The following is a 14,482-nucleotide window of genomic DNA, read 5'->3' as shown; positions in this document are numbered from 1 at the left end:
ATTCCCTGGTCCTGGGCAGCAGCTCGGGCTGGGGGTTAGCCCTTGTGGAGAGGCTGTTCCACAGACTGCCCTGGGTTAGAAAGGAGCCTCAGGGGTCACCTTGTCCAACCCCCCCGCGGGCAGCAGGGACACCTGCAGCTGGAGCAGGCTGCCCACGGCCGCAGCAAGGCTGAGCTTGAATGGCTCCAGGGATGGGGCTTCAGCCACATCCCAGGGCAACCTGTTCCAGTGTTCCACCACCCTCACTGTGCACCCTACCTCGGCCCTGCTCCAGTTCCAAACCGCTGCCCTTAGGCTATTCGCACAGCCCCTCCCCAGCCTGCCTGTGGCTCCCCTGCAGACGCTGAAATGCAGCTCTAAGGGCTGCCTGGAGCCCTCTCTCCTGCAGGCTGCACGCCCCCAGCTCCCTTAGCCTGGCCTCACAGCAGAGCTTCTCCAGCCCCTGAGCGTCTTCATGGCCTCCTCTGGACCCACTCCAGCAGGTCCATGTCCTCCTCGTGTCCCCTCTGTGCTGGTGACCCCTCTCTGGCTGCACCATGCTGGCCACGGCCAAGCATCTCCCCAGGCTCCAGCTGCAGAGCGAGCGGAAACTCCCGACCTGACCCAGGGCTGATCCTCCCTGGCACCAGGCAGGATCCCCCGCGGCATCCTGGCTGCTCCCTGGCAGCATGGCCCAAAAACAACCACTGGAGCCCACACGGCTCCAGCATCACTGCCCGGGTGCCCGAGGTCACTTGCTGCTTGCTGCAGCCAAGCACGTCGCTTCCTGGCAGTGCCACGCTGCCCGGGCCGGCAGGAGCCACCAAAGTGCCCAGCTCTCTGCCCAAGATGCAGCTCCCACGGTGCCAAAGAGCCCTTCCCAGACACCCTTCGAGAGGCAGCTGGGAGGTGCAGAGGGGCTGGGACCTTCTTTCACGGCAGGGGACAATGCTGTGGATGTGGGGCGAGGAGCTGAGACCTCCACTCCTTGGGCAGAGGTTCTCCCTGCTCTGAGATGGTTCAGCTGGTGGAGATGGAGCCCACCAAGGCCACGCCGGAGCAGCAGGCAGGTCCTCTGCCCAGCCACATCCAAGGCATCTGGCCACATGGCTCTGGAATGTGACTCCCCAGGCAGGGCAGGGACTCTGCAGAGAGCAGTACCTCTCTGCTCTGGTTTACTCTGCAAGTCCATCGCACCAGGACAGATAAACCTCAGCCTGAGAAACACCAGTGCCAGGGAGACATGCCACAAAACCCTGGCACAGAGGTGCCAGGTGATGCTGCCGGTGCTCTCCCAACCCCTCTCCCCAGCCAGGATGTCCAAGAGGTGGACACTGCCACTGTGCCCTCGCTGGTCCCTGCTGCCCCACAAAGGACAGGCACCACGGGCAGGAGCTGCCACACTCCCAGCTGCCCCCAGCCCTGCACCAGGGCACAGCCACCCCTCGCCTGCAGCTCCACAGGACCATCTGTGGTGAGGGTGGTGAGACACTGGAATGAGTTGTCCAGAGAAGCTGTGGATGCCTCATTCCTGAAGGTGTTCCAGGGCCAGGTTGGATCAGGCTTTGGGCAGCTTGGTCTAGTGGGAGGTGTCCCTGCCCACGGCAGAGAGTTGGCCCCAGGTGATCTTTAAGGTCCCTTCCAACCCAAACCATTCTAGAACTCTATCACCTGTCACCCAGGGGTCCACCACCCCACGTGCAGGTGCCCATCCCACCCTCTGCTCCATGGGTGCACCCCAGGAGACCATCCCCTCTCCTGGAGGGGAAGCAGCTGGATCTGGAGTCCCTCCCCCCCGGGCATCCCTCAGCACCAGACCACAAATCTCCATGTCCTCAGCACGGCTCCAGCCCTGCCTGGGCTCTCCGTGGAGCCACCGGGCAGTGGCTTGTGGAGGGACGGGAAGGTGACAGCTCTCAGAGCACGGACAGGTCGTGGCAGGATTTGGAGCGGGCTTTCAGGGTCACTTTGCTGCTGTTCCTGGCCACCAGCCTGTCGAGGAAGCGCCGAGCCCTCTTGGTGAGGCTCTCCTTGCGCTTCTGGCCAGCCGCGGGGTGCTTGGGAGCCTCCTTGGCGCCTCGGCGCAGGCGGATCTGCCGCACCACCCCCTCGAAGAGCTCGGCCACGTTGTGCTGCAGAGCCGCCGACGTCTCGATGAACTTGCAGTCGAACACCACGGCGCAGGCACGGCCCTCTGCGAAGGGAAGGGCAGGGAAATGGGGCACGGCTCGGCTGGCACCCTGGGCACCGGCGGGCTCAGGGACAAAGGGACGGACGCGGGGCTGCGAGGGTCCCCCCCCCAGCTGCCAGCCAAAGCCTGCCGTCACCTCTCACCTTCGAGGGAGACCTCTCGGCACCGCACCAGGTCGGTTTTGTTGCCCACCAGGATGATTGGGATGTCCTCCGCCTGCCGGGCGCGGCGCAGCTGGATGCGCAGCTCCGAGGCGCTCTCGAAGCTGCCGCGGTCGGTAACGGAGTAGACCAGGACGTAGGCGTCCCCCACCTGCAGGCACCGGCGGCGCCGCCGGCTCTCCTCGCCCTGCCCAGGTGGGAACAGGATGGCACTGCCCGGCGGGGGGCTGCCGGCATCCCCTCGATTGCTGCCAAGGCGTGGCAGAGCAACCTGGCACCGAGGAAACCCAGCCAGAGCATCCCACCTGGCCCCTGGAGAGCAGAGGTGTGGCCCCAGGGACCTCCTGATTTGGGGCAGAGTTTGGGTTTCCTCATCTCTCAGCAACAAAGTGAGGGTGTGGGCTCAGCTTGGCACAGAGGGCTGCCCTCAGCCTCTTAAGGCTGGCATGGTGTGTGCCTGGGCCAGGCCCAGATCCTGGTGCTAGTCACCAGTGGAAATAAAGAGATGTTTTGGGGGCATTTCCGTGCTGTGGCATCTCTGGCTGTGGAAAATGCAGCCCAGCCCATGTGGGTGCTCTGCCCCCGGTCACAGCCTCGGCACTAGCTCCATCCCTGCCCTGGAGGATTGGTTGCTGCCCAGTGGCACCCACAGGAATGCCAGGCCCTGGCATGCAGGGAGGCTAAGGGGTGTTTTGAAGGAGGAGGTGACAGCAGCGTTGGCATTTCTGCCTAGAGGATGCCTCTGTGCACTGGATGGAAGGAATGCCCCATGCCAGGCTCTGCCACCTCTCTGCCTGCTGAAGCACGTGGCCTGGCTGGCAGCACCATCTTATGTGGATGTGCCCAGCTGGTTCCTTCAGCTCCATCCTCAAACCGTTCCCATGCCCCTTAAAGCAGGCTGGCACCACACTCCTTCACCCCACCCACTCCTCACACCAGGGGCACCTTGTGCCCACATGGTGCCTTGTCACAAGAATCTTCCCACTTGGGGAAGGTAGGCAAGAGCCAGCCAGAGGCATGACCCCCAGGACAGGGACTTGCCCGCAGTGCCATGTCCCACTCTGCAGTGGGGGCAGCAGCAAGCCCTGGACACGTCTGGGAAAGGCCCAGGGAGCTTCACAGAGCTCAGCATCCCCAAAGCAGTGCACCCTGCCTGGGCACACCGCAGCTGCCCCCGCCCTGCCGTACCCGCTGCTCCGGCTCCCAGGCGTCCATCACCAGCAGCGTGGTCTCCTCGCCGTCCACGGCCAGGGTGCGCTCGTACATGGCCCCTGGAAGATGCCAGGAGAGCCCGGTTGGGCTGGCACTGCCTGGGCACGCAGACCTGGCCCCGGTTCTGGGCTGCTCGGCACCTCACGCATGGATTTTTCCCGCTGTGGGGACCCTAAATGGGCACACACTGCCGTGCCCCCCACCTCCTGCAGGCCCCTCCAGGCTGGGTGCCCAGCCGGTGCCCAGCCCGCCGGGCGCTCACCTCCGTGCTGCTCCAGCAGGTCCCGCTCCTGGACGCCAGCGAAGACGTTGGCCAGGCTGGTCTTGCCCACGCCGGGGTCACCCAGCAGCACCACTCGGTACCGGGGCTCCAAGCAGCCAGAGGAGACCGAGGACTCCGAGGACCAACTGCCCCGGGGTGCCGCCGCCCTGGCCCCGGGCCGGGCCGCGGTGTGACCGAGCTGGGGGTGCCCGGGCTCGCCTTGGGGGGTAGCATCCAGCCCCCCCGGCCGCGGCAGAGGGGTGCTGGCTCTCCTCCTTAGAGGAGCCTTGCTCCCGTGCTGCGTGTTCAGGGTCATCGAGGCACCCACAGGCCCCGGTACCCGGTGTCGGTCCCGGTTCCCGGTGCCCGTCCCAGCCGGCGGTAGCTCGGGCACAACTTTCCCCAGGACAGATTCGCCGCCGCCCGGTCCCAGGCTTTAAATCCCTGGAGGTGGAGCCCCCCCCCGCCCTCGCCGCGCCCGGTTCCTCCCCCCGCCGGACACACCCCCGCCCGCACCGGCCCCGGTCCCGGCCGCTCCGCCCGGTCCCCGAGGTCCCCGCGGGACTGCCGGTGCTGCGGAAAGGCAGAGTTCCCCCCCGCGGGGTGCGTCCCGTCCGTGCCCGCGGAAGAGCCGGGGAGGGTGGCGGTTCCCTGCGCGCCCTGCTGGTGCCCTCTGCGCGGCTCCGCTGCCTTGCCAAGTAAGGAGCGAGCAGTGCCCGCCGCCCGGCGGGGCTGTGCCTTGCCGGGAGCTCGCTGCCCTGCTTGGCAGATGCCGCAGCACTGTCACCAAGAGCTGGTGATGGAAAGCATGGCCTGAAGCTTGCCTGGCACGGGGGAGGACAGAAGCTGTTTATATTTGAACTTGTCGGTTGGCACTGCTGGCATCAAACCTCCCAAACGTTGGCAGCAGTCTGGGCCCATCCCCAGTCTAGCCCACACTGGGAAGGACTGGAAGGGCCTCAAAGCACCAGGGCTGGTCCCAGGACACCCCTCAGAGGGCTGGGAAAGCTCCTTCTGGTGTCAGCTCCTCCAGTGTTACTGGGATGGCACAAAGGGGATGTGAGGGCACTAAGGAGACATGATGGCATGAAGCCAAGAGGATGGCACACAGAGCACATGGTGGAGTGAAGGGGATGAGATGGGACAAGGGGGTGAGATGGGACAAGAAGGGATGTGATGGGACAAAGGGGGTGAGATGGGACAAGAGGGATGTGATGGGACAAAGAGGGTGAGATGGGACAAAGAGGATGTGATGGGACAAAGGAGATGAGATGGGACAAGAGGGATGTGATGGGACAAAGGGGGTGAGATGGGACAAAGAGGATGTGATGGGACAAAGGGGGTGAGATGGGACAAGGAGGATCTGATGGGACAAAAGGGATACACTGTGGCAAGGGCCAGATGAAGGATGTCTCCTTGGTGGGGACACCAAAAAGCATCTTGGTGTCCTGTGAACACATGAGAGAAACAGAGAGGAGGGTTAGGAGGGGCAAAGCAAAGAGCAGGAAGAAGGTTTGGCTGAATTGGTGGGAGGAGGAGGAGGAGGAGGAGGAGGAGGAGCAGCAGCAGCAGCAGCAGCAGCAGCAGCTCCTGCAAGGCCAGGGTGGGAGGTCCAAGCCCCCCAGCAGCAGCTGGAGGGGGGGGGAAGGCAGCTTGTGCTGGCTGCGCTGGCTTCTCCGTGTGCCCAGGAGCTGAGACTGCCTTTTAGCGGGGAGGACCCAACCTGTGGTAGGACACAGGACAAAGCAAGCTGCTGGGGGAGCAGGGGAAGCCCTTTCAAATCAGTTGAGGGCTGCTCGAGGTGGGCCCAGTCTGCTCCCCAGCTCAGCCCAGCACTGCTTTGCTTCCCAGCTCACCCTTCGTGATCTGCCCCAGGCACTAAACTGGTGACAGAAGAAATCAGTTCCAAGCCTGAGCCCTCCAGGGCCCTGTCCGAGAACCACAGCATGGCTTGGGTTGGAAGAGACCTTCAAGAGCCCAAGCCTTACCCCAGCACTGCCAGGGCACTGCCAACCCATGGCCCTCAGCACCACTTCTTGACATCTCTGAAACCCCTCCAGGGATGAGGACTCCACCACTGCCCTGGGCAGCCTGGACCAGGCCTTGACAACCCTTTGGGGGAAGAAATTGTTGCTTATGCCCAACCCAAACCCCCTCTGGGTCAACAGGGCCTTGTCCTGTCACTTGTCTTAATCCTCTGCTCACTGCTTGCTGGCTTCCAGAGCCAGGGACTACTCCTCTGAGGGAGGAAGAATGAAATTAACCCCCAGCAGTGAGTCCTGAAAGACAAGCAGAAGCTGAGAAGGCCTGGTTGGAGCAGGTAGGAGCAGGCTGGAGCAGGTTGGAGGGTGCTGGAGCAGGCTGGAGCAGGCTGGAGCAGGCAAGAGCAAGTTGGAGCAGGTTGGAGCAGGCTGGAACAGGTTGGAGGATGCTGGAGCAGGCTGGAGCAGGCAAGAGCAAGCTGGAGCAGGTTGGAGCAGGCTGGAATAGGTTGGAGGTTGCTGGAGCAGGCTGGAGCAGGCAAGAGCAAGTTGGAGCAGGTTGGAGCAGGCTGGAGCAGGCAGTAGCAGGTTGGAGCAGTCTGGAGCAGGCAGGAGCAGGTTGAAGAAGGCAGGAGCAGGCTGGAGCAGGTTGAAGCAGGCAGAAGGAGGTTGGAGCAGTCTGGAGCAGGCAGGAGCAGGTTGAAGCAGGCAGAAGGAGGTTGGAGCAAGCAAGAGCAAGCTGAAGCAGGTTGGAGCAGGCTGGAATAGGTTGGAGGTTGCTGGAGCAGGCTGGAGCAGGCAAGAGCAAGTTGGAGCAGGTTGGAGCAGGCAGGAGCAGGCAGGAGCAGGTTGAAGAAGGCAGGAGCAGGCAGGAGCAGGCAGGAGCAAGTTGAAGAAGAAAGGAGCAGGCAGGAGCAGGCAGGAGCAGGTTGAAGAAGGCAGGAGCAGGCAGGAGCAGGCAGGAGCAGGTTGAAGCAGGCAGAAGGAGGTTGGAGCAGGCAGGAGCAGGCAGGAGCAGGTTGAAGCAGGCAGAAGGAGGTTGGAGCAAGCAGGGGCAGGCAGGAGCAAGTTGAAGAAGAAAGGAGCAGGCAGGAGCAGGTTGAAGAAGGCAGGAGCAGGCAGGAGCAGGCAGGCAGAGCTGCTTTCTCGCAGGGGCTGGGCTTGCTCAGGGCCCTGCTCATCCATCTCCCTCCCGGGCCGGGACAAGCTGTACGTCCAGAGCGGTCCCACGCAGGGCTGGAGGCTGCTGCTGGAGCCCCTTGAAGCCAGAGCAGGCTTCAGATGAGGGGGGGCTGAGGTGCAGGTGGGAATGGACACACAGAGGGCACAGCTCTGTGCCCAGGCAGGGTCAGCAAGAGGCACAGAGTCAGAATCAGAATGGTTTTGGTGGCAGAAGTCCTTTAAGCTCACTCAGTCCAACCCTCCTCTAACCCTGCCGAGCCTGGTGCTGAGCCATGGCCCTCAGCACCACAACAGCTCCAGGGATGGAGACTCAGTCACCTCCCTGGGGAGCCTGTGCCAGTCTTTGAGACCCCTCCCGGTGAAGTTTCTTCTCATGCCCAACCTAAACGCCCCTTGGGGGACCTTGAGGCCATTTCCTCTTGTCCTATCACCTGTTCCTTAGGAGCAGAGCCCAGCCCCAGCTGGCTCCAGCCTCCTCTCAGGGAGCTGCAGACAGCAGTGAGGTCTCCCTCAGCCTCCTCTTCTGCAGGCTGCACACCCCCAGCTCCTGCAGCTGCTCCTTCCCAGCCCTGTTCCCCAGCCCCTTCCCCACCTTTGTTGCCTTTCTCTGGACCTGCTCCAGCCCCTCTTGGCGTGAGCACCCCAAAACTGCCCCCGGGATTCAGGGAGTGGCCCCACCAGTGCCCAGCACAGGGGCACAATGCCTGTCCTGACCCTTCCAGACCTACACACCCACGCTGAGCACAGTTTGAGCCTGACTTTGCTCCTCCAAGAGGCAAACCCAACGTCTGGAGCCAAAGGGTTAAGGAGGAAGCCCAGAGGGCTGTCGGAGCTGTGCGAGGCAGGGAGGGCAGTGGGAAAGGGCCAGGGGATGGCGCAGGGGCCCCTGGCACAGGCTGCTGCCTGGCAGAGTGGGTAAGCACCAAATGCCTGACTTGTGATGTTACAGAAACTTTCCACTTGGGCCTTCCTGCTATTTTTAACTCTTCTCCCAGCCACCCTCGGTAACCCTGGCCCCAGCAGCTGCCCAGGCTCAGTCATTCTCTTGGGTTTGGGGTTTTTTTTAATCCTTTTTGGGTTTGTGTTGGTTTTTCTTTTTCTTTTTTTTTTTTTTTTAAATCAGATAAAATAAAAATAAGGAAAAAGAAAGTTGCAGAAATCCCTCAGGCAGCCACTGACCTCCTCTGCTGTCTCCTGACACAGCCCAGGCTCCTGCCTCCTGCTTCTCCTCCTGCCTCTGAAGCTCTACCTGAGCTCAAACCCAGGCCTGGGGTGGGAGATGAAGCCCCCTCCTGTTGCCTGCTGATCTCAAAGGATTCTAACAAGGGATGGGACAAGAGGAAATAGCCTCAAGTTGCCCTAAGAGAGGTTTGGGTTGGACATGAGCAATCATTTCTTGTTCCAAAGTGTTGTCAAGGTCTGGCCCAGGCTGCCCAGGGCAGTGGTGCAGTCCCCATCCCTGCAGGGACTTCAAAGCCCTGGAGCTGTGGTGCTGAGGCCATGGCTTGGTGGTGCCCTGGCAGGGCTGGGTTGAAGGTTGGACTTGGATGATGTCAAAGGTCTCTCCCACAAATGACTCTGGTTCTAGGATGCTGCTGCTGGATGGTCACTGTGTGTGGGGGGAAGAATCAGTGCTGGGATCCAGACAGAGGGTCCCCCCTTCCTGGGGGAGGCTGAGCCAGTCCCTAGCACCCCAACTCTTAGCATGGGCTGGTTTACTGCAGGGCAGGCCACAGGAACTGAGATTCCCAGCAGGTGCAGGCAGGAGGTGAGTGGAAACACCTGGAAGAGCTGGCACAGAGCAGAGAGGAGCTGAGCAAACAGGACCCTGGAGCAGAGATCAGGCTTGGAGCTGATTTCTTCTGTCACCAGTTTAGTGCCTTGGGTGGAACATGAAAGGTGAGCTGGGAAGCAAAGCAGTGCTGAGCTGATCTGGAAGGTCTCTTCCAACCTTTACAGTTTCATGATGTCCTCAGGAGAGAGGTGATGTGACCAAAGACCAGTGTTAGGGTCATGGCTTCATCTTGGACAAGACCATGAGACCCTGGGATCAGCCCAGGACAGGCTGACTCTGGGCTGGGGGTGCACACTGCCAGCTCATGGAATCACAGAATCAAGCAGGTTGGCAGAGAGCTCCAAGCTCACCCAGCCCAACCTAGCACCCAGCCCTGCCCAATCAACCTGACCATGGCACTAAGTGCCCCAGCCAGGCTTGGCTTGAACACCTCCTGCCCACCCCCAAGTCCTTCTCCACAAGGCTACTCTCCAGCCCCTTCTCCCTCAAGCCTGGATCTGTGCTTGGCATTGCCCCAGCCCAGAGGTAGAACCACAGAATCAGTCAGGGCTGGAAGGGACCACAAGGAGCAGCCAGTCCCAACCCCCAACCCCCCTGCCATGCCCAGGGACACCCTGCCCTAGAGCAGGCTGCACACAGCCTCAGCCAGCCTGGCCTTGAACACCTCCAGCCATGGGGCCTCAACCACCTCCCTGGGCAACCCATTCCAGGCTCTCACCACTCTCCTGCTCAACAACTTCCTCCTCACCTCCAGCCTCACTCTCCCCACCTCCAGCTTTGCTCAATTCCCCCAGTCCAAGGCAAGACCTTGGTGATCATCTGTGGAGATTACAGCCCCTGAGGCAACTGAGAATGGCCACTGCTGGTCAGGCCACCTCAGCCCAGATTTCCTGCCCCACCAGGGATGATGCTTCTCACCCCCAGCCCAGGCTGCTGGCTGTCACTGGGCTCTCTCCCTCCTTGCAGAGGCAGATGATCCCCAGAGAGCCAACAGGATCCATTTTCAGCAATGGAATTGTTTGACATTTCTAAGATCAACAGAGTGTCTTTAACCCAGCCAGATGGAAAGCAAAGCCAGCAGGGCTGTGCTGCTGCATGCCACAGCCATGGCAGCAACTCACTTCCCAGATTCTTTTCCATTGGGTTTTTGGGTTGGTTGGGGTTCCCCCCCCCCCCCCCCCCCCCCCCATTTCCTGGAATTCTGCCCTTGGTGCATCCAGCTGATTCCAGGTCTGCACCATCATCTTCATCCCCTGATTGCTCCACAGAGCTCAGGAACATCCCCAGCACCACCCCTGTCCTGCCTCTTGATTGTCTTAAGAGCACAGAGGGACCAGAGGCTGTGGCTGGGCCCAGCTTGAGTGTGGGAGCTTCCAGAAAGGTGAATCAGGAGCTGCTGGAGCAAAGGGCACCATGGAGAGCTGGATATGGGCTGCTAGAAGGGTGACCAAGTGTCCTTTGGGGCACAATCAGGGAAGACTTAAAACATGGGTACGAAACAAGAGCACCTCACATGAACTTTGGACATCAGAGAGCTGCCCCAGGACTGGGGATGCTCAGCCAGGCTTGGTGCATGAAGAAGAGTGTGGTCAGCAGGGCAAAAGAGGCCTTCTTCATCCTCTTTTCTGCCCTAGTTGAGGCCATAGTTGGAGTCCTGGGTCCAGTTCTGGACTGCCCAGCTCAAGAGAGACAGGGAAGTGCTGGAGAGAGTCCAGTGGAGGCTCTGAAGGTGCTGAGGGGCCTGGAGCAGCTCTGGGAGCAGCAAAGGCTGAGGGCCCTGGGGCTGAGAGCCTGCAGAAGAGCAGCCCCAGAGGGGAGCTGAGCAATGCTCAGCAAGAGCTAAAAGAGTTGTGAGGGGCAAGAGGCTGGGCCCAGGCTCTTGTCAGTGGTGCCCAGGGACAGGACAAAGGGTAATGGGCACAAACTGGGAGCCAGGAGGTTCCATGTGAAGAGGAGGAGAAACTTGTTTGGTGTGAGGGTGCAGAGCCCTGGAGCAGGCTGCCCAGAGAGGCTGTGGAGTCTCCTTGTGTGCAGAGCTTCCAAGCCCAGCTGGGCAGTGTGCTGCTGGGCAAGCTGCTGGGGGTGCCCTGCTGGGGGTGCCCTGCTGGAGCAGGGGCTTGGCCTGGCTGATCTCCAGATGTTCCTTCCAGCTCCACCACCCTGGGATTCTGTGTGTAATGGGAATGCAGCATGCTGCTGGGCTGGCTGTGTTGGGGAACCCCAAAGCCTCACATGAACCACTTGACACTGCTGCAGCAGGCTCCTGTGGTTGTTTTTGCAGTGCTCTCTTTGCTGGATTTCCTCCCGCAGCTGGCAGCTGGTCTCTGCCAGGAGGGCACTGCACAGCTCCAGGTCTTCAGTGGCATTTCTCTTCAGATTGGTCAGATCCTAGAGGAAGTTGAGGATTAAAGTGTTGTGGATTCCACCAATCCCACCTGCCCCAAGTTCTCTGTTACCCCATGGTAACAGCAGCCTCACTGCTGAGCCACCCTGACCTCCCCTCCTGCAGCCCAGCCCAGCTGCAGCATCACCAATCCCTTCACAACCACCTCCCACCTAAAAAGCTGTGGTTGTGTCCTCCACCTTTACCTTTTTCCTTGCTGCACTGAGAAAATCTGACACCAGCAGGTCACAGTTCCTCATCCCTTCTGCACTCAGGACTCTCTCTCGGGTTCTCTCTTTTTTTTTCCTTGCTGGACAAAATGGAGGTTAAATTCCACCAGCACTGAGCAGGGCAGCACAATTATCCCCAGGACAGCAATTAAGCAGGACTGGAGGTTTTGAAAGGGTCAGTCAGACCTCTTGAATTGCCCTTGTGAAGGTAACCAAGGGGGAGCTGTGTGGATCTGTAACCTACATCGGGATATCTGCAGCACTCACCGAGGTGATTCTGATCTCTCCCCAAGCTTTCAGCTATTTCTGCCTCCTTCAGTGCTTGTCTCCTCCGAGGAAAGCTGCTCTGTTTCCCTGGGGGTGATGATGTGGGTTTGGTGGGCTGTGGGGTTTGGTTTTTTTTTTGGCTCAGCATAAATATGGCTGGTGAAAGATAAAAAAGAGGCTGAGCTTCTTTCACAGCCCAGTTTCCAGGCTTACATCTGCTGCCTCCTGTCATGTGTGGCTGAGGGAAATACAAAGAACAACTCAGAGGCTGAATTCAAACCCTCTGCAGCCCCAGCAGAAGCTGCTCGCTGTTGGGAGCTCAGAGGCTCAGCCCATAAAGTGCCCTTCAGCCTCTTCTACCTCTCCCTCTTTATTGCCCTGTTTGTGGTGCCTGCAGAAAGCTCTGGGTTAATGCAGAAGCAGCAGCAGTGGGCAGAGGCTCTGTGTGAGGGAATCCCTCCCAGCCTGGCTTGTTCTTTCATCTCTTGTCCTCATCGGTTGCTGGTGGCAAAGTCAACCTGCAGGCTGGAGATTTCCTCTCCTCTGCTCCTGTCTCCTGTCACTTGCTGTAACCCTAAGCACGGCACAACAGTGGAGCAGCAAGGATGGGGACTCAGGGGAGGTGTTTAAGCAGAGACCTCTCTGATGTGACCCACAGCTCTGCCTCCTCTCCTCTGAGCGTTTCTTTGTCCCCTTTTCCAGCAGCAAATCTCAGGCTTGTTTGAGACTCTGTAAGGCCAAGGATGTCCCACACCCTCTGGAGCTACAGACCTCTCCTTAGCTCTCCCACCATAGCCAAGCCCTGGCCCTGCACATGCACCTCCACGCAGGCTCTGGAAGGAAGCATAACCCCAGGGAGGGGGCTGTGACCCATAGCTCTGCCTGCCCCCATGGAGGAGCCTCTGTGGCTCCACTGGCAGAGCTCAGAGGCAGTGACACCCCCGAGCGAACCCCACCCACATTTGCGACCTCCTGCCCTGTGGGACCCCCCCTTCTCCTCCTCCTTGCCCCATGAGGACCCTCCCAGCCCCACGCCACACGGGAAGTCCTCCTGCCTGGCGCCTGTGGGGACACCTCCCAGTCTGCTCCTTTGTCCCACGGGGAGCGCTCCCTGCACCTCGGGGCTTCCCCCTCCGCCGCGGTGTCCCCTCCATCCTGCTGCCCCCGGGGGATCCCTTCTAACCCCACCGATCCTCGGGGATCCTCTCGTGCTCCGCGGACCTCTATCACCCCCTGTCCCCCGGGGATGTCTCCATGCCCCGTGGTCCCCCCGGCGATGCTCCCGTACCCCCCGGGGTTCCCCCTTTCCTCGTCTCCATGGTAACAGCAGGGGCTGCGGGCGCCGGGCGGGGCTGGCGCTGCCGGCGAGAGGCGCCCCCTGCCGGCTCCGCCGGGGGCAGAGGGACAGCAGCCGCCGGGACAGGGCTCCACCGGGGCTGGGGATCTGAGTGCCTGACTCAGGTGGGAACTGGGTCAGATCGGCCAGTCCTGCGGGATGGGCTCCGTGGGGTGGGGACTCGGCTGGGAGGGAGCAGAGTCTCCCGCCTGCCCCGGAGAGCCCGGAACAAGGCAGCGCCGGTGCACAGAGCCAGCGAGCCCGGTGCAGCCACCTCAGGGCCCTGCGGAGCCGTTCTCAGGTGGGTGCCATTCTAATGCACACTCAGCCGGTGCTGCCCCCGGGGTGTGTGCGGTGCCAGGGTCGTAAGGGAGCTGTCAGGAACACGCTGTCTGTGCCAGGCAGCTGAGGCAGGCCCCACCGCAGGCTGCAGTACCTGTAGCTAGGTTGCAGTGCCCGGTGTATGCCCTGGGGCAGTGCCCGGTGTTGGCCTCAGGACTGACCACAGTGACTGGCACAGAATCATAGAATCACAGAACGTCAGCGACTGGAAGGGACCTCGAAAGAGCATCTGGTCCAGCCCCCCGGCCAGGACAGCATCACCCACAGCAGATCACACAGGAACACATCCAGGCAGGGTTTGGGTATCTCCAGAGAGGGAGACTCCACAACCCCCCTGGGCAGCCTGTGCCAGGCTCTGCCACCCTCAAAGGGACAAAATTCCCCCTCATGCCCACATGGAACCTCCTGTGGCTCAGCTGCCACCCATTGCCCCTCGCCCTGTCACTGGGCATCACCGAGAAGAGGCTGGCTCCATCCTCCTGCCACTCACCCCTTACATATTTACAACCATGAGTGAGGTCAGCCCTCGGCCGTCTCCTCCCCCAGCCAAAAAGCCCCCCCAGGCTCTCTGCCCCAGGGTGAAGGCACCGGTGCCTGGTGCAGACCCTTTGGCCGGGCTGCAGTGCCCGTGGCTGGGCCGCAGCTCTCGGTGCGGGCCCTAGAGCAGGACGCAAGTGCCGGGGGTCGGGCGCAGGGCGGACGGCAGTGCCCGCGGCTCGGCCGCCGTGCCCAGCGCAGCGCCCGGGACTGTTACCACAGCAACCGGCGGCGGCGATGCAGCCAATGGGCTCCGGCCCCGCGGCGGCGCGCGGCGCGGCGGCAGCCAATGGGCGCGGCCCCTGGCGGGCAGCCTGCGGTCTCCGGGGCAACAGGGCCGCCGCCGCCGCCCCATTGGTGCCGCCCGCGGGCAGCGGGGCGGGGCCGGGACCCAGGTGGGCGGGGCCGGGCGAGCCGCGGGGGATGAGGCCCCACTCGTGTCACCGGGGCAGCCCCGTGGGCACCGGTGCTGGGGTGCGACTCCCCTGAGGGTGGTGCGGGGACTCCCGGGAGTGCCCGCGTGGGGTTGTCCGGGACACAAGGGGGCGCTGCAGACACCGGGGTGCCCAGACTGGGTGGATGGTCGGAACACTCCCGGGGGGGTACCGGAGGGCAAGGGGAGG

The 14,482-nt window shown here is 61.8% G+C and overlaps 1 protein-coding gene across 1 annotated transcript; it reads right to left on the bottom strand.

Moving 5' to 3' along the window:
• Window positions 1-319: 319 nt before the first annotated feature.
• On the bottom strand, window positions 320-4,201 carry REM1 (RRAD and GEM like GTPase 1). Its single transcript, XM_064167727.1, has 4 exons — window positions 3,806-4,201; window positions 3,520-3,602; window positions 2,314-2,518; window positions 320-2,173 (listed from the first exon to the last, which is right to left on the bottom strand). Exons 1-4 carry the CDS (start codon window positions 4,119-4,121, stop codon window positions 1,896-1,898), a joined length of 882 nt encoding a protein of 293 aa, XP_064023797.1. The 5' UTR covers window positions 4,122-4,201; the 3' UTR covers window positions 320-1,895.
• Window positions 4,202-14,482: the final 10,281 nt, after the last annotated feature.

The sequence above is a fragment of the Pogoniulus pusillus genome, chromosome 29 (assembly GCF_015220805.1).
Source record: "Pogoniulus pusillus isolate bPogPus1 chromosome 29, bPogPus1.pri, whole genome shotgun sequence".
Lineage (NCBI taxonomy): Eukaryota > Metazoa > Chordata > Aves > Piciformes > Lybiidae > Pogoniulus > Pogoniulus pusillus.
Note: the sequence above shows the minus strand (reverse complement) of the source record. Positions and strands in the feature narration are given on the sequence as shown.

Coding starts and splice junctions, on each gene's coding strand:
- REM1 (XM_064167727.1), bottom strand. CDS start 4,121: ATGACCCTGAACACGCAGCACGGGAGCAAGGCTCCTCTAAGGAGGAGA. Junction 2,519..3,519: donor CCTGGGAGCCGGAGCAGCGG/GTACGGCAGGGC, acceptor CCACCTGGGCAG/GGCGAGGAGAGCCGGCGGCG. Junction 2,174..2,313: donor CCGAGAGGTCTCCCTCGAAG/GTGAGAGGTGAC, acceptor TTCCCTTCGCAG/AGGGCCGTGCCTGCGCCGTG.